Source organism: Pinus tabuliformis, chromosome 9, assembly GCF_031772625.1.
Source record: "Pinus tabuliformis cultivar Carrire ecotype Pingquan chromosome 9, CPIR1, whole genome shotgun sequence".
Lineage (NCBI taxonomy): Eukaryota > Viridiplantae > Streptophyta > Pinopsida > Pinales > Pinaceae > Pinus > Pinus tabuliformis.
This window is the reverse complement of record NC_142307.1, coordinates 454,547,794-454,567,274: the sequence shown is the minus strand read 5'-3', so window position 1 is coordinate 454,567,274 and position 19,481 is coordinate 454,547,794. Positions and strand designations below refer to the sequence as shown.

Here is a 19,481-nt window from a genome sequence, read left to right as displayed (position 1 = left end):
AAACGAAAATGAAAACATGAACAAATGGAAAGCTCACTGGAGTCACATTCACTGCCTCACCCCAACCGAAATCCACTTATGAGTATCTCATGTGGCTCCAGTCAAACAAATATAGTTATGTTGCGGAAGGAGGCCCAACTTCCGGTTTAGGGCCGTCGAGCTCAAGAAAATCTATTGCATACCTAAGGTATTCCTCTCTCAGTCTTGCCTTTTTTTCCTTCACCATTCTCACTAAATGCCAAAGAAAAGCCCGCAATACAACTTTAGCATAAATTCTTAACAGATTGAAATACTCAGAATATTCATAAATTGTTGAAACATTATATCACTGACCTGTGAAATCATGAGGGGTCATCATCATCATAGAAAAAGCAAGTTTATGTCAAATAGTACCTTACAAATGGTTGTGGTGCCTGGAGAAACAAGTGGAGATGGTAGTCGATTCCAGTGAAAGAGAAAGGCGTTGCATGGGAAGCATGAAGGGTCCATGGCAAGGATAAATCTTTATAGAGATGGGATTAGAAAAATTGGCCTAAATTCCTTGAATATGTTGTCACAAATTGTGATGACTTATAGACGCATGCCAGCTAATAATGCATTAAATTGACAGTGAAACTAAAAACATAATTTTAGAGTATACGAGAATACCATTCAGTGTTTGTGGTTTGAAGTTCAGGCACCAGTTGAATCGTATGGGTGCCAGAACAATGGACCGATGTAGAGGATCAAGGACTTCAAATCACATTGGCACTCCATGGTAGCCCCTTGAATTTTAGCACTGCGTAAACAGAGAATCAAGGTTAAGGGACTAGTCCCCTTCACTGCCATCACCAAGAAATAAGCCACTGCAGAAGAAGAAGGAACAACCATCCCCAGAGGAAAATGGGAATTAGGATACATGGCATTGTGGGTCGTTAATTAAGGTAACGAACTTACAGCTGCCTTTGATCATCCAACAATATAAATCTTTTCAATCGTCTAACATATTAAATCAATGGCGCAAAACAAGACACTATGACACATAAGGAGTTCATTTCAGAAAAAAACGCCTTACACCGTAATTACAAAGAAATTATAATTTTTAATAATAAAAAAGTACAAAAAATTTCCTCCCATTTAAATTATGTTAGGTGTATTAATAATAAGTAAATTTAATTATAACAAAAAAAATATAAAAATATTATATAATCCATATATAAATTTGCATTAAAGTTTCAAAATTCGTTTAATTTATTATTATTTTATTTTATATTTAAAAAAAAACTAAACACGTTTGATATTTTTATCCAAAATATATTATATAAATTAATATAAATAAAATTCATAAATACAAATAAAATAAAATTTCTCGATTTTCTTTATTACATTATTAAAATTGGTTTATATTTATCAAATTCATAGTTTTAATTTGATTTTTTAAAAATTAAATTAAATAAAAATATCCCACCAATATATTACCAAATAAAAATTAATCAATTTATTCACTACCTTATTCTATTATACAAGTAATGTTTCATAATTTATTCAATAATTTATTAGACAAGCAATGATTTATAACTTAACTTTGATATTACTTGATTCATTGTGGACAACACACCATCAAGCTAAAACAATACATGTTTTATATCACGTTCATTTACTTCGACAATCAAATTTCTTTTAAAACGAAGAAGTTCCAACTTTAAATAGGGTTTTAAATATGACCATATTACATCTCGACCACGGCGGGCATGGGACTATAGTAATTGATTAGCGATGTTAAACGATTAATTGACCTGTTTATCATTAGTCACGATGACTTATAAACTAAATTTTTCAGAGGCATATCATTTCACTGTCTTATTTGGCCTCTTCCCGAGGGGAAGAGGCTATACCCATGATATTTTTCCTATTCTTCATAGGATATTCCATCTATTTCGTTAACATTTTATATCGGGAAACTATTACTAACATTAGTTCATAAATATTAAATGTTATTTTATAATCTTGGAACATGACTATAGAACCAGAACAAAGATAGAACCAGAATAGAGACAGATGGCGTAGAACAAGAACAGATGGCATTATGCATGTGATGGCCTAGAACAAAGACAGATGGCGTTGTGGTTGCTCTGTCCTATATTTTCAAAGCAATGCAGAATCTACCTCTTTGGTTTTTCTTGCCGTTCACTAAGCTTTAGGGATGCTTGTGAGAGCCAGCGTGTCAGTGGGCAATGTTCACTGATATGTCCCCTCGCACGTCGATCTTCACGCTGATTGAGGCAGGAGATGTCTTCTGCGGAGGGAGGCGAGGAGATTCATAAGATTCAACCGGAGGGAGGTAAACTCACAGAGACCACTACTGCTCCTCCCCTCTTTTCAATGTTGATTCACTGTATTACTTTCAATGTCCTTCTGTCGCTGTGAAAGCAGGGGCCAAGGCAGCTGCAATTGCATGCGTAGCTTCCGCCATTCCCACAGTGAGTGAATTTTGTTAGTGAATCAATCAATCAGTACCGAGTCAAGTCAGTGCCTCGACTAATATTCATATTCATATAATTGGGCATATTTATTAACTGCTCAGTTGCGTTAAGAGATAATCTCAACCATGTTACATAGGCCCTCATCATCTCTACAAGTAAGTCAATAATTACATTGAATAATGGATATTCCCATGTTGAAGTTGCTTAATTCTCCTTAGTTTCTATCAATGTTTTTACATGACAATTTTGCAGACTGCATTAATCTACTATTAGAATCTTAAACTACTTTACTAAAATTCTTGAATAGTTATGCATTCATCCATGCTTTGATCAAGAAATCTTAATTACTAAATTGTTTTCTTACAATATTTTGCTTGGACTCGGCACAATGCTACATCTTTTTCCATTTTCATTGCCACTCTCATTCATTTGGTTAATTGGGTTGACCTCTCTCGTTATGATGATTAGGGCATGAACTGCATGCTGATGTTGTGTTGTATGTACTTTGATTGGCAGTGAGTGGATCAGCTTATTTCATTGTAGCAGATAAGACCATTCTCAGGTCTGCACAGAGAAATGCCTTCCATGAACAAATGGAAAAGCAAGCCGTTGAGTGCTGGCATTTCTGAAAGAAAGAATCACCTCGCCTTCTAACCACCCTCCTGGGATGGCGTCCTTGATGCTAGATTTGAGTTCGTTACTTGCCTCATTCATTACTTGAATAAAAGCGCAAGGACCACCTAGGCCGTTATAGTAGACATGAAGAACACAGGTCTCTAGGGCTTGAATTTATCATATTATTTTCTCTTTTCTGAACAATTTGAAAATTTCTCTGTAATTATGAACTCAAAAGGTGGCATAAAAAGGGGAAAAAAAGGGAACTGATAACTGACCTGATCAATTGCAGAGGGATTTTTCCTATGGTGAAAAGTAGAAACCAGTATTGCCAAGGCATGAACATGATTCATACTAACAACAAATTGATCCTGCAGCATCCTGGCACACTCATCGCACATACTAACCAGCACCTCGTTTCTCCTTTCAATGATATCAGTATTCATGGAATGAAAGATATACACAGATACTATGAACGCAACCAGAACCCATATAGCCAGTGCCTTTGTGTGCCATGTTTGTCCAATCTGTGGACAGGCTGACGAATTTTGCTTCTTTGCAGATATCGACCACCACTTGATAGCTAACATTGTGGAACCACCACCATTATGGTTCATATTCATGTTCTTACTTGTAGAAGCAGAGAGTAAGCTAGAGCAATTAGTTAACATCTTAGCTTCTAGAGAGCAAGTCATGATGGTACACATTTAAAGATAAACTCCCCTAAGTCAAATGATAGTGAAATTTTAGTACATTAAGATAGTAGTTGTAGTTTAACCTTAGCGCATGTTCTATTTTTCGACACCAGCTTCCAACCTAAACCAATATAAAATAAACTTACGGTGAACTAATAGCAGCTTCTAAGCCATGGTGTGGAAGCAATGCTGGATTATTGTATTGAGATACAGAACACATGGTAGTTCTGCAAATAAACTTCCCCCATCTTTAACAAAAATTATCAAAGGGCATGGAGAGTGCCATGTACTAGTATTCTCCATTGTAATGGGTGCCAATCCTTTCACTTCAATAGGCCATCTGACCTAGAATACTGGTCTAATTGATATCTTGCCTGCTTATTAGACTTCACAATACTTCTCTTTCATGACTGAAATGACCACACCCACCTGGGATTCAATATGGGTAGTCTGATTCTGACATCGAAGATGTGATTTTAGGGGGGTCAGTATCATTGCAACGAGAGTATCCAAAAGCCCACACAGAGAAAAGACTGACCTTAATTTCAACTAGCAATGTATGTTATCCTGAGCGCTCAGTAAGAAAAAAGAAGACATGAAAATCGGAATGGATGAATTTATAAAAATAGAATTCCATTACCACATGAGATTCCAAGAGCTGGTGGATGTAATAAGGCATTTACTATGCATGCAGGTTTCCGTTCAGCATGAGTGATATGTGGCTAGTCATTCGCTCTAAGGCAGGGACTAGTTGCCGCGCAGCCCCACTTGTTTAAATAATTTTGATTTCACATATAAAATTATTCCTTTTATTTTATGATAAGTGGAATTTTAATATAAACATATTTAACAGTGAAATTAAAATAAATATATTTTAATAATATATATGATTTCATTTCATTTTTAATATGATTAATAATTATTATATCAATTTTATTTTCTCAATACTTTAATAATTCATATCATTTTAGGATAATAAATAATTATTAATATCTAAATAACGATATATTTAAAAGATTTAAATATATAATACAATCATCATAATCCATCTTAATCTCAAATTATCAAAATTGGAAAGGGATTAAATTTCTCTGTGAGAATCATATTTTGAGTGTAAAACATGGGGATAGATTTTTACCTAGAGAGATTTGATTTCTCTTAGCTCTGGGTATTAGTTGGTTCTTAATAATTATGTGGATAATATTGTCTATTTTAGAATAGTCCTTACATAATTTTAATTTAGCAACTAGTAATAATTCGGTGGATGGTAGAGATTTAATATCCATGAAATATGTTAGAATATTCATAGTAGTATTTGCAATTTAAGGGTTATGATTTATCTCCAAGTTATTTATGATTTTTATTTAATTTATTTTACATTAATTAATTAAATAAAATTTCATATCAACATGTGTCATGTTGGGCATGTGGTATTGACTAGCATAAATCCACTATCAATCCACCAAGCTCTTGGAGGACTCAAATCTCTCAAGCTACAAAATTATTTTTGAGTGCAAAACTTGAGGGATGGTTTGCAACATGAGAGATTTGATTCATCTCATCACTTGAAAGATCCTTAGGTAAGACGGATTTATGATGAAATGTCTAATTTAATCAAATATTTCCAATATATTTATCAGCCTTTGATAAAAAATTTGGAATAGGAACAAGGAACACCCATTGTTTTGAGAGAGTGTGCTGAAAAACTAGCAAGAAATATCATGCATTGGGCGCTGAAAAAATTATTTTTCTAGAATTTTTGGGGTCCAGAAATGGATAGGTAGTAGAAGTTTGATTGGATACATGTGTTTCAGTTAGAAGGAAAAGACCTCAAATATGAAGGTAAGGATGCGCATGTTCTATTTGACGGGTGTTGGGTGTGTGTTATATTCTTTCCACGGCTAGTCCCACGTGTTGTATATTGCACCGAGTGTAGTGGGGGGTCACAACGGGCTAGTAGCCCCCCCTGTTGGGGTATTTATAGGGGGGCGGCAACCCCCCTTATTGGGGGATTTGTAGGGGGTTGGCAGCGCCCCTATATCTGGAGAAACACCCTAAGAAATTTTTTTTTATGCGAATCCAATGATGGGGGCCGGACCCAAGAATGGTGGGTGGACCTATCCATGGTTTTGTGTATGGGTTTTGCACATGGTTTTGGGCATGATGGTTTTCTTCCCATGGTATTTTGTAGATCCGATTAAAGGGAACTACGATATTGTTTTAATCCAGGGTTAATGAATTGTGGTTTATGAATACTATGACATGTATATATATGTATTGTAACATTGGAAAGAAAATAATGAAAAAATGAATTTGATAGCCCCGATTTTGGGATCTTGAGGGAAAGCTATGTGTATATTTATTTTATGTTTTGGCGATTGTATATTTTTATGTTTTAAAAATTTATTTGCAGGTAATTTATGTACATGGTTAAAATCTACATTTGGTATCAATGTTGTTTCCACTTCAAGGGGATTCCCTTACTGTTGAGGGGTTTTGCTCGAGCCTGTGGTAGACCCTATTTAGTGGGAGATCTGTGGGGTTGATTCTTGCAATGAAAGAAGATGGTGAACAGTGGAGATATAGAGCACAAGAAATTTAATGGTAAGAGTTTTGAGTTGTGGAAGCTTAAGATGGAGGATATGTTGTTTGACCAAGACCAATGGATTGTTGTAGACCCAGGCACGATAATGACAAGAATGTCAAAAAAAGACTAAGTGAAGTTAGATCGAAAGGAAAATAACACAATATGATTGCGTCTCTTAGATTTAGTATTGTTGAATGTATGAAGGGAAGCTACAGCGAAGGATTTGTGGGACAAGTTAGGGACTTGGTACCAATCTAAGCCTCTAGTGAAGAAATTGTTCTTGCGGAAAAAGTTGTATAACCTGACGATGAAGGATGGAGACTCAATGACAGAGAATCTATATGTCTTTAATATTGTGGTAATCCAGTTGTTATTTGTTGATCTAAAAAAATCAGACAAAGATAAGTCCATTAGTTTCCTATGTTCTCTACCAGATTTGTGGGATAGTGAGTTGTTGCAATAGGTAGCAATACAACTACCTTTAAGTTTGATGAAATAGTCCCATTCTTATTGTTTGAGAAGATGAAACCAAAAAATATGGAGAGCCGTAATGAAGATGGCTTGTTCGTATGAGGACGAAATGAAAAATAATTTTATTTACCAATATTTATTAATAAATCTATTTAATATTCACCATATCAATAATTTATTTGAAAAAAAATAGTTTTATTCAGTTGTAAGGTATTATAGTGTTTTAAGGTAATTTCCCTAGAGTATAAAGGAACGGGAAATGAAAACTTAAAAAAAAATATATATATCTTAATAATTAGTGATACTACTCAAATAATTTTCCAACTAAAATAATAAAAATGTTAGTGGAAAATGATATTATATTGTTGAAAATTAAATAAGTGAGTATTTAATTAAAAATAAAATATAAAATTCATAGAAGGTGACATGTTGCAGGCACTAAATCATTATTTACAATTATTTTACAAAATAATACAAAAAAATATATTGAACAAAAAAACATATTATTAATCTTAACATGTGATAGTCTGGGAGGTCTTGGATAGATGGTGATCGGTGATATGTTAAGGCATTCTATGATGTGAAATCACCGGTTCGATTCCCCAGCCCTATTGGGGTGATATAATGGACATGATGAAAAACATGCAGTCCTACCAAGTTTACACTATTTTTTTTTAACATGTGATAACAGAGAGTATATTATATTTTTTTATTTAGAATGATTTATTTTGCTAATGAAATTATTTATTCAAATTGATGAACTAGAATATAATAATTTTTTTGATAAATATTAATAAAAGAATTAAAAAAATAAATAATTATCTATTTAGTTTTTTTTTTTAGACTGTAACGGGTAAAGTTATTATTGAGCGGCAAACCAGCTGCCGCGGACTGGATCATTACATCAAAGAGGGAATTCGCTCTTTCCACAAATTTCGAGCCTCGACAAGTCTGAGAACTTAGTTGATTTTACATTGCTGATTTGGAATTTGAGGATGGATCGGGCCAAGTGATCTTTTCACTGCCATAATGACGACCCTTCAATTCAGATGACCGGAGTCCACCTGATGCTTGCCCAGATGATGGCTTGTCGATCCAGAATGAGACCTAGATCCAAACCTTAAGATCTACTCGAACCACTCTGTTGTTTTTGCGATCAATCCCATACCACCACTGGCAACCGTTCTTTGAGTTCCCAACCGTCCAGTTGGACAACAGCTCATAAGGATCTAATTTTATTGCCTTTCTCAATGACAAAAGGCCCTCCTCGTCTTCTTTGTCGAAACCCGCCACTGCTGAAGATGCTTCTGAATAGAATAGATAAGCTGAATCCTGAAGCACGCGTTCTCTGGAGACAGAACCCCTTCCAATCGGAGGTTAAGGGATGATGCATATAGACTCATCAGAGTTGACTAACAGGGATCTTCTGCAATGGATAGAGCCCAGATTGGCTTCCAGGTCAGCTTGACTGTTCAGGTGTCTCAGACTATGGAAAAGGGATATTTTCCGGAATTGGGCCAGAGTAAACCTGATTTTCTTGAAAATGGAGACTAAGTGAATCTGCGAAGGAGTTGAATTGAGGTTCAATGCTTGGATGATCAGCCTGGAGTCTCCAAAGACCGACAAAGTTAGCAAGTTCCTTTTGATAGCCAGATTGAGCCCTTGCCACAGAGCCAGAGCTTTAGCTCTGTTATTAGATTCGATGCCTAGCCCCCATTGGAACCGAAGTTCAGTTGAGCCATCCGGATTCAGAAGAACCCCACCCCCACCCACAGCTTCGGGGTTGCCTTTAGAGGCCCCGTCAAAGAAAAGGCAGTGTTCCTCCAAAGCAGATCACCATTTGATAAACTCCTGTTCTTCTAGGCGGATTTCCCAGTTAGCTTGGGAGATAGCAAGAGGTATGGGCTTGGAATCATAATTTGGAACAAGATCTTTGAGCCAAATATCCTCCTCACTGTCCAGAGCTGCTTCATTCCTTAAAGCAGGTTTGGTGTCCAAAGTCTCTCCCAGTAATGCTTGGATTTTAATAATAATTTTGCCAGGAGTGCATTTTTCATCCCTGAACAGCCTATTGTTCCTCTCCAACCACAGCATCCAGCAGGTGAATTTAGGGATCCATATCCAGGCTGTTTTGAGGAGCCATTTTTTAGAAAGATTGAACAGGGAAAATTTGGCCCAATTGTGAAGCAGGAAAGGAATGTTACCAGGAAGCTCCACTTTGTCAGCCCTTGACCTCAGGACCCCCCTCCAGACCTTAGGGCAAAGGGGCAAAGTAACAACAGATGGTTAGCCGACTCTTCCTCTGACACACACAAAGGGCATCTGGAAGGCGCTTCCATTCCACGTTTTCTCAGAATATCTCTGGTGAGAATGCTGTTATGAGCTAACGTCTAGCAGAAGAAGTCAATTTTGGGAAGCGAAGGAAAGGCCCAAATAAATCTCCATTGAGTAGGATCAGGGGGGACATTAGGAGTAGCTGTTATACTTTTGTATCCTTCAGAAACTGTGTAGTTGCCAGTGTTGGAGCCCCACCCTCTTTTGTCCTTAACTGTTGCTTTCATTGGACATTTTCCTTAGAGTTTATCTAAGAGAAGCGAAGCTTCAATCTGCAGCCTTTGGGGAATCTCTCCCAAGTACCAGCTATCCCACCGTCTTCCATTATCATTTGTCCAATTTGATATGTCCCACAGGGTATTCAGGTTGTTGGATTGTAGCCAGTTTTTAATGTTTGTCAGGCCTTCAACATGATTCAGAGGTTGTTCACCAAGGATTGGATCATCCCAAATTCTGATTTTTTTACCATTACCTGGTATCCAGTAAAGGTTGTGACTGAAATGTTCCATAGCAGAAAGACAGAGTTTGAAAATCGGAGAACCTTTAATGATTTTTGGAGGCTGGTCCAAGCACCTCAGCCGCTGTCCGTTGAAGTATTTCTTCCACAGAACTCTCTTACTCCAGCTAGCCTTTCCAGCAACAATATTCCATAGAATTTTGGTGCTCAGGGAGAGATTCTGGGCACCCAGATCTCTTAATCGAAGACCTCCTTCCAGCATTGGTTTTTTAATAGTGTCCCATTTAACCAAATGGAGTCTTTTTTCATTATTTTCCCCGCTTCCCATAGGAATCTTCTCAGCAAACTGTCCATTTTACTGAGGAAGGTTTTGGGGGCAAGCATAATGGAATGTTGATAAATAGGCATACTTGTGAGAATGGATTTCATCAGGATAACCTTCCTCGCATTGTTCAGCCAAGTGGCTCCCCAAGCTTGAATTCTTAATTTTAGTTTGTCAAGCAGGGGCATCCAGTGAGCAACTTTGGGAGTGGATTTGAAGATTGGTATCCCCAGATATTTTAGAAACTCCCAGGTCTGAATTCCTTTCATCTCTAAGAGCCTGGCAATATCAGCCAGTTCCTTGACCGAGCAGTTCTAACCATAGATAATGCTTTTTCGATAGTTTATCTTGCTGCCCAAGACCTCATTGTAGATGTCCAACTCCTTCTTAAAGCATCTTGCAGAATTTATGCTCGCTCCTCCAAGCAACAGAGTATCATCGGCAAATTGGGCATGGTTAATGTCTTTAACATTGGAAGCCATTCTGAGTCTTGGCAGAGTCTTTATTTGTTGACAACATTCAAGTTGGAAGCTAAGCACAGAGGCTTGAATAGCGTAGAGGAGCGGGGACAGCGGGCAACCTTGTCTTAAGCCCCTTGATGCATTGAAGAACTTTGTTGAGCGGTCATTAACCAGCGACGCAATCCAAGGGGAGGCGATGTAGGCTTTCACCCAATTTATGAAGGTTATAGAGAAGCCCAATTTCTTCATAACAGCATAGAGGAAATCATGTTTCACCCTGTCAAAGGCATTTGCAAGATCAAGCTTTATCACCATTCCTTTCTCTTTTCGATGGCAACTTGAATGAACTGCTTCTTGCACCAACACAATATTGTCCAAAATCTTTCTCCCCTTGATGAAACCTCCTTGATTTTCTAGAATGATGTCTGGCAAACCATTCTTGAGATGATTGGCTATTGTTTTAGTGATCAGTTTATAACTGGTGTTACACAGTGAAATGGGCCGATATCTACCAAAATCAGAAGCTCCTTTCTATTTCGGGATCAGGGCCAGGAAGGCCAAGTTGGTGCTGCCTCCGATCTTGGAACAAGATTGAGATTTCCTAAGCATTCTCAAAATATCTTTATTGATAATAGACCAGCAAGTTTGAAAAAATCTGGCATTGAACCCATCAGGCCTTGGATCTTTATCTGGCTCCATGCCGTCCAAAGCCTTCTTGAGCTCATCCATGCTGATTGGAGCTGTCAGCATAGCGTTAACAGATTCATGAACATGATGAGGGATTAGATCAAAGGGGTAGGCTTGGAAGTCTAAAGGAGGGTTTTCAGGAGCCGTATAAAGCTCTTTGAAGAATGTGAAAGCAGCTCTTCTGATGCCTTCAAAATCTTTGACCACTGTATCTTGGGAATGAATTTCTGAAATAGATTTGAATTGCTTGCGAGCTTCGGATTGCTTGTGGAAGAAACTGGTATTCTTGTCGCCGGCCTGCAACCATAAGTTTCTGGATTTTTGTCTCCAGTACTCCTCTTCTTCCCTACTGTCTCTATGGAGAGTTTTTTGCAGCTCAACTTCTCTTTCAATCAGATTTTGAGATATAACAGACTTCTCCATTGCAGATTGATGGGTAGCAAGGTTTTCTAAGGATTCTTTTCTCTTGGCAGTGGGTGTTTTCAGAGTTTTAGCCCACTCCTTGAGTCTTCTTTTAAGGCCCCTCAATTTTTCTTCCCACACATAGAAAGGAGATCCCAGGATCTGCCGATTCCAAGCTTCAGAAACAACTTCATGGAAACCATCTCGCTGAATCCACAAAGGACTGAATCCAAAAGGTATTGGACCAAGGTTTCCATCAAGGGAGAGCTCGAGACTAATAGGTTTATGATCAGAAGTGCAATTTGGGAGGATTTTAGACGAGGTTGTTAGACCACATGAAAGGAAAGAGGATTGGACAAGGAAGCTGTCCAGACGAGCAGCTATGTGGTTGGGCCCTAATATTTTGTTATTCCAGGTTTATTTTCCAATAGAAGGCTTGATATCCTCAAGATACCAATCTAGCATTATGTCTTTCACCCATTCTCTAGCTGGATCCCTTACTAGGGAACCCCCCTTTTTCTCATAAATGGTAAGAGTGACATTCAGATCACCTACAATAATGATATTTCCTGGCTTGTGCAATAAAAGAAAGGACTGAAGCAAGTCCCAGCAAAATTTTTTCTCTGCTAGAAGGATCAGAGCATAAATATTAAACATACTTACTTGTTGAGCAGAATCTTTGTGGAGGAGCTAGATGAAAATCCAATGAGAGCAGTTTTCTTCTTGAATCAATTCATATTTTGAGCTGTCCCAGAAGGAGGCAAGCCCGCCAGAGGCTCCCCTAGCGCTCAGAGCTCTTCCGGGACCTTTACGCCAGAATGTCTTACTAGTTTGGAGGAGTGGATTATCCTCCATCTTTGTCTCCTGGATAAGAAGGATTTCAGGCGAATGTATCCTAACAATGTCTTTCAGGGCTTCTTCTTTCAGTCTGCTGCCTAACCCTCTGCAGTTCCAGGAGACGTACTTCATTATTTACTGCCTCGGGAGGTGGTGGCTCCTTTTGTAGCCCTGCTCTGCTTGCACCCGGATCTGGTGTTCATCATTCCTTTCAGAGTTTTTTTGGAGCCTTGAAGGACATATAGATAAGTTTTCTCCTCTCTCTGTTTCTTCTTGGATTTTCGACCCCTAGCCGACTTGATAGGAGTGATTTGTGATCCATCTGATTCGGTGTCTCTCTCTTCTGACTCTTCCCCTGAATCAGAGGCTGGACTGATGTGCTCCTCATTACCTTCGGTTCCCCTTTAATCAACAGCTGCTATAGGATCCGATGAATTTTCTACGGTTTCTTTCAGTTTATTCGAGTGGTCTTCAGTTTCTTCCTGATTCTCTGTTACATTCACCTTTTCAACTAAGGGGGGGCCTTCTTTTGTGATTGGTTTGGTCTGAGAATTGGACTGGGGGTTCCCCATTGTTCTAGATTTTGTCTGTTCAGTAGCCTTTGAGACCACCTTGCCCTTTTTTATCTCTTTCCATCCTTCTTCTTCCACCTTGTCCCTTGATGGGGCTTTAGGGAAGTTTCGTTGGAAATGACCATGCTCATGACAGATTCTACACGTAAAGGGCAGTTGCTCATAGTCCAGTTTCTGGAAGTGATGCTATTCTCCAACTGTAAGTTTAATGGCTTCCAGCAGACTAGCTTCCAAGTCAACTTCCACGCAGATTCTTGCACAGGTGTATTGGCCCCTATTGTCAACTTTGTCAATGAATCGACCCAGCCCGTTTCCAATCTTTTGAAGGGATTGGTAGCTCCAGCAGTGGATCGGCAGGTTGGGAAGCTGTACCCAAACACGGACCTCCTTTGGAACATCGACTGAAGGGTCGAAATCAGGGGTCCATTTGTTCAAGAAAAGGCCTTGATTTCCCATGAAATGCGGACCATTTCTGAACACCAGGTCACAGTCTTCCTTGGTAGTGAATTCGAAGATGAAAAATCCTCTGCCGACAGCATAACAGATCACGCTGTTCGTCAGCAGAGGCCTCCAATTTCGTTGAACCCATTCATCTGTCGATTTTGTTGATGGCCAGTGACCCATAAATTGCCCGACCAATCCTCTATCAGCCAAGGCAAGAGCTATTTTGATTGGTTGTTCTTCAGGCAGAGCGATCTCTGGTATTTCTTCAAGCTTTTTGATAAACGTTGGGACTTCAGAATTTGGGCGTTTTTTCCCTCTCTGAGATAGGAGGTTTCTGAATGCGGTTGCAACAGAGAATGGAGGGGGGGGGCGAGGCCTCTCTGCCCCCTGGAGCACCCATGGCGGCGGCTCAACACGCAGCGTTTCTTGACCTAATCGCAGGATTTGAAAACACGCGCGTGCAACAATCCAATCGATCCGCACCATCTATAGGGTGGTTTATTCATTATCTATTTAGTTACCAGAAGTAATTGAAAATATTAAAAAATATAATACAAATAATTTCTCATGATTATCTTATAAATATATATTAAAATGAAAACAAACTATTACCCTAAGAAAAAGATATTATTAATTTAGAAATATAAAACATATTTATTATTGTGATTAGATATACATTATTGGCAAGAATCTAGGTATAAATAGTTAATTTGAAATTAGAACTACATTGATTTTGGAACCTTTCTTTTTCAACTTTTTTACTTTAAAAATAAAATATTAAACAGTTTCAATTAAATGCTTAGTTTCTTACTTTTTATAGATCAGATAAAACATATTAATTTTAGTAGACTTAACTATCATCCTAATCATCATAAATATTCTAAACACAAAAATGTTCATAACCATTAATAGATTTTTTTTTCATCTCATATAATTGAAATTTTATTTATCATCATCATTGGAAACTCTCTGCATTATTTATATCTATATTCATGTAAAAACAAAGTTAAAATCTAACTTTTATCAAATATTTTAGATTAAGAAAAAGTAAAACTTCTATTCAGACAAAACCTTACTTCTATCAAGATATTTCAGATGAAAGAAAAAACTGACTTCGGAATTTAATTTGTTTAAAATATTATTTTATGAAAATAATAATAATAATAACAAAGTTAAATCCCATCTTTTATAGATTAAGAAAAGGTTGAATTCCACTCGCACAAAATCTGAATATATTTCACCTTAAAGAAAACAGACTTCTAGATCTAATTCGTTTAAAAAGAAAATGTTATAAAATAATTAAAACCAAAATGAATAAATCATTGCTGTAGGAAAATAAAATTTAATTAACACTTGGGTAAAATATTCAATAACAAAAACCTACACTGGAAAAAAATATAAAATAAAAAAACAAACTTAAAAATGCAGAGTAAAATTCACATTTCCAACTTGGCATAATCAATAACGACCAAATTCATTCCCATCGTATCCAACGCACCCATCTCGATTTGTAAAATGCAGTCTATTAACGTCGTTTCCTCATCATGATCCTTTTGTCAGCTGTTTTTCAAGAAAGTATCCATTTGGCGTTGCTTGTCCGCTCCAACGGTAATATTTTCCATCTCACGGTTTCACAACCCCAATGTAATACAATTTGAATTATGTTTCGTGGATCCTCGGGTCCGCGACTTGGATCCGATCCTCGTTATCATGACTAAATCAATGCTATAATGATATTTTTTCATCACCGTGATTCTCCACCCCACTTGCTAACGACAGTGAGATAAGCCGCTGATAACGACAGTTTCAGATAAGCCGTTGTAAAACTAAGCAAAGAGTGAAATTATTCACAACCCGTCATTTACACGGCACCCTTCATTTCCAAGGCACCACGCTCACGTGCAAAAAAGATAAAACCATTAAGCTTGCTTGGTAAAAGCATGGCATAAATTATTTGATCTTTAGATAGTTATCGACTCCAGAAACATATTGACCTTAATTTCTTTTAATAATTTAAATATTACCTAAGCAGTTTTACTTTTAGATAATGTAATAACCTAATATTATTAATAATAAACAATATAACCTGATAAATTAAACCAAATAAATAATGTAATAACCTAATAATATTAATAATAAACAATATGACCTGATAAATTAAACCAAATAAAGGAAATAGCATTTCTTAATATTGTATAATACGTTTTATAAGTCAAGCGCAATTAAAAAGAGAACGTAGAAAGGAATATGTTAAGAATAAAGTTAATTTGCATATAATAATTTTCTAAATCTATATTTTAATAAAATGTTTTATAATTTATTCACCTATTATAGTATATGTTATTTGACAAATTAAATTATAGTATTATTATGAAAAAATAATAATAAATGAAATATAGAATCGCATAAGTGTATATCTTTCTGTGAAAGGAATGCCCAGAAAGAATTTATTAAAAAATGAAAAGCATAGTACTTACCCAAAGAAGAAGTTATTGATGATCGAACCACCTCGCTCGCTGCTTCCCTGCCGTTCATAAGATTTGAGTGGCTTGAATAAGAAGATAGTGAGTTATTGATGATCAGATGACTTCTCTCTCTACTCCCTCGCCGACCCATGAGGAAACATGCCACTGGCAATTTGAAATTACCATAAAACATAGATCAAACAAAATCAGATAATTATTCAGTAAATAAAATAGACCACCTCCGATTCGGAGATGCTCACTATCACCATTCAGAATCTGCACACTGCATTCATCTATTGCTTTGCTCAAACCACCACGAAGTTAAACTCCGAATTCTGTCAAAAATATTTACGACAAAATTTTCAAAAGAAAAGAAATTAATTAGAAAACAGAGGAGAAATAAGCTATTGCAAGGTAAGTCAATCAATGAATAAGAATTTACGCATCATGGAAAGACACCACCTCTGTGATTTTAAAGATCAAGATTACACTCGCTCTAAGTGTACATAAGTCAAAATAAATAATCATGAAAGTTGTAGACGGACCAAAAGAACAAAAGTGCTTAGCATACACACCATGCCTCTACTCAAATTAAACACACTTTTGCTCCCTTCTCTCAGTTATCAGACATTACAAAAGACAAATAGATATGAAGTACAACACAAAACAAACAGACAACGAACAAGGCTAGAGCAGAGGCATGGATCAATCACGAATCGTCCTATAAAATTTAAAGATGCTTGGCGTAAGTTGCTCCAACGGTAATATTTTCCATCGATCATCTCACGTTTCACAACCCCAATGTAATACAATTCGAATTGTGTACGTGTATAACCATCTTCCACGTGGTTTCATCATCATGATCCTCTGGTCCGCGACTTTGGATCCGATCCTGGTCATCATGACTAAGATCAATCCCATAAGGATTCCTATTTTCATCATTGTGATTCTCCACTCGGAAAAACCGTTGGATTAGCGTAATGATTATAATCATCCACTCGATATATTAAGTTGCAAAGAAAGTATAGCTGACTCCTTAAACGTTTAAACTAAGCAAGGGTGAAAATATTCACAACCCTTCATATCCAAGGCACCACGCTCAACCGCTAGAAAAAAGTGGGATAATAAGCTTGATTGGTAAAAGCATGGGATAAATTAATATGATTTTCACATAATTATCCATCTAAAGGACACATTAACCTTAATTTGTTTTAAAATTTTAATTTTTACATAAATGATTTTACTTCTAAATAATAATGTAATAACTAAATAACAATATAATATTAATAATAATCTATCTAATTTTATAAATTAAACTAAATAAAATAAAATAAATATTTAATAATAATAATAATCCATATAACTTAATAAATTAAACTAAATAAATTGAAATAAATAACATTTTCTAATATATTTTTTTCCTATGGAAAAAGTCGTATTTTTCATTATAAGAGAAAATTACATTTTGTATATGCATACGCATTACTTGAGTGAGGCATTGCTTGTTCAAAAATGAAATACTTTGAGCTTCCCTCCACAAAGGGAGTATATGAGAATATACAAAAAAAATAGTGATCTGTCTGGCCTCTTCGAAGAGAGGATATGGTAAGTTCTGATAAATATTTACAACATAAGCAAAAAGATAACATCAAAAAAGAAACTTTTTGTCCCTTGCAGTGGTGCTTCAGATAGATTCAGGGTGTATAAAGGGTCTGTGATAGTGGTGATAGGCGGCACCATCCTTTTCCTTGCTAATCAACCAAGTGTCGTCATCGCTAAGCGCTACTTCTTTGGATAAGTGGTCAGCAACAATATTCCGCTCCCTGTAAATATGATGACAAGTGAAAGAGTCAAAAGACATGAATATATGTATCTCATCCAGAATATTCTTCAATGTATATGCATTGCAGGTGTATTTTTTGTTGATCTAGTTAACAACCCGTTTTGAGTCACCATATAGTTGCAGACTTGTGCATTGTTTATATAAAGCGTATTGAACGAGGTATTTAGTGGTTACAAGCTTGGCATAATTATGTGTTCCCCTGCCCAAACCCATTTGGATTTTAAAAGAATGTGTATCTGATAAGTGCAATACTGCTTCGCCTCCACAACCCAATTCCTATGATGAACCATCAAAATAGGCCCATGGTAGGGAGGGGTTGATGACCTCTGTCTCGATATTCCTGTGCTAGTTTTGAGTGGTCTCTTCAGGAATCAAATGGTACTCTGCTAAAACTCTATTCAGTATGGAAGGTCAGTAGGGGAGCTTTTGTTGGAAAATGATTTGATTCCTGGCTATCCATAGTGCCCAGCATATGAGCAGAGGTATATTCCTTCCCTTTCCTGCGGCATCATTCCACCAATTATTCCATGCTTCCTTTAAGTTGTTGTCGTGCCATCTATAGCGCATGGAGAGCGATGCAAGGAATCCATTCCATAGCTCTTGCGAGATAGGACAGTCCAGAAAGAGGTGTTATGTGTCTTCATTGTTGTTTTTGCATAGGTGGCACCAAAATGGCCCTGAGAAAGATCATTTCATTAGATTGGCACCCGTCGGGACCTTATTGTTCAGTATGGACCACAGAAGCAGCTTTGTTCTTGGGGCTTCTTTTAATTTCCATAAAAGGTTCCACCATGGCTCAAAGGCTGGTAGCTTGAGGGGATCCAATAGAACTAGATATCCGATCTTGGGGGCATAATATCCATGTTTGGCAAAGGCCCAAATGAGCTCATCATCTCCTTCAGATATCCTGATATGGGCCTCCGTTAGTGCAGATATGTAGTCTCTCCATTCTTGTTGCCAGGGCGGGGGAATATTTAGAGCTACTCCAGGTCTCTAGGCCTGTAGTGTTAGAGATGATCTATCATTATCCGTAGTATGACATATATGAGTAATACCATGTTTTGCTAGATGAAATCTCAGCTCTTCTTGGAGTCTGTGTGCATTGCCACAGCCTACCCAGGGGTCTTCTCCTATATGTACCAAGGAACCAGATCGAATTCCCCATGTCAATCTGTTTCTTATCAGTTCCATAGCTTTTGTTACTGCCTTACAGATAATTGATATGTTCCTGCTAGATCGGTGGCCTTGCCTGATCCAATCAAGTGGGTTTGAAGGGGTGATGTACTTTGAAGTGAAAACCTTCATCCATAGATTGCAATTATTGAGTAGCTGCCAACCCAACTTTGTTGCAAGTGCTTTGGAAAAGGTGTCCAATCTCTTTATTCCCCAACCACCCCATCGCTTAGGCATTGCCAGAGATTCCCATCTTATCTAAGTGAAAAAATTTCCTGTTTGTTTCCCCTTCCATAGAAAGTGACAACAGATATTTTGCAACCTATCTAGTATGCCCCTGGGAATCTAGGCTAAGGTCATCCAATATACAGGCGTTACTTCTAGAATAGATTTGATTAGTACTAGCGTGCCTGCTCTAGATAGGTACTTGTGGTACCATATGTTCAAATGCTTTTCTACCTTAGAGATGAGCCAGATCCAATCTGCAATTTTGTAGCCAAACAGCTTCAGTCGGTAGCCTAGATATCTTAGATCTTCCTCTATAGGATGGGTAATAAAGGGGAATCTCCTTAGGGCAAAATGTAATTCATTTTGAGAGCACCCGGATGCTGTTATAGTGGATTTGGATTCATTTAGCACCATCCCCGTGGCCAT

The 19,481-nt window shown here is 37.1% G+C and overlaps 1 protein-coding gene across 1 annotated transcript; it reads right to left on the bottom strand.

Moving 5' to 3' along the window:
* Window positions 1-10,257: 10,257 nt before the first annotated feature.
* On the bottom strand, window positions 10,258-10,719 carry LOC149149160 (secreted RxLR effector protein 78-like). Its single transcript, XM_089442402.1, has one exon. The coding sequence runs from the start codon at window positions 10,717-10,719 to the stop codon at window positions 10,258-10,260; it is 462 nt and encodes a 153-aa protein (XP_089298528.1).
* Between the last annotated feature and the right edge of the window lie 8,762 nt (window positions 10,720-19,481).

What these genes read in the sequence shown, in the direction of transcription:
- LOC149149160 (XM_089442402.1), bottom strand. Translation starts at nt 10,719, where the DNA reads ATGGTGATAAAGCTTGATCTTGCAAATGCCTTTGACAGGGTGAAACAT.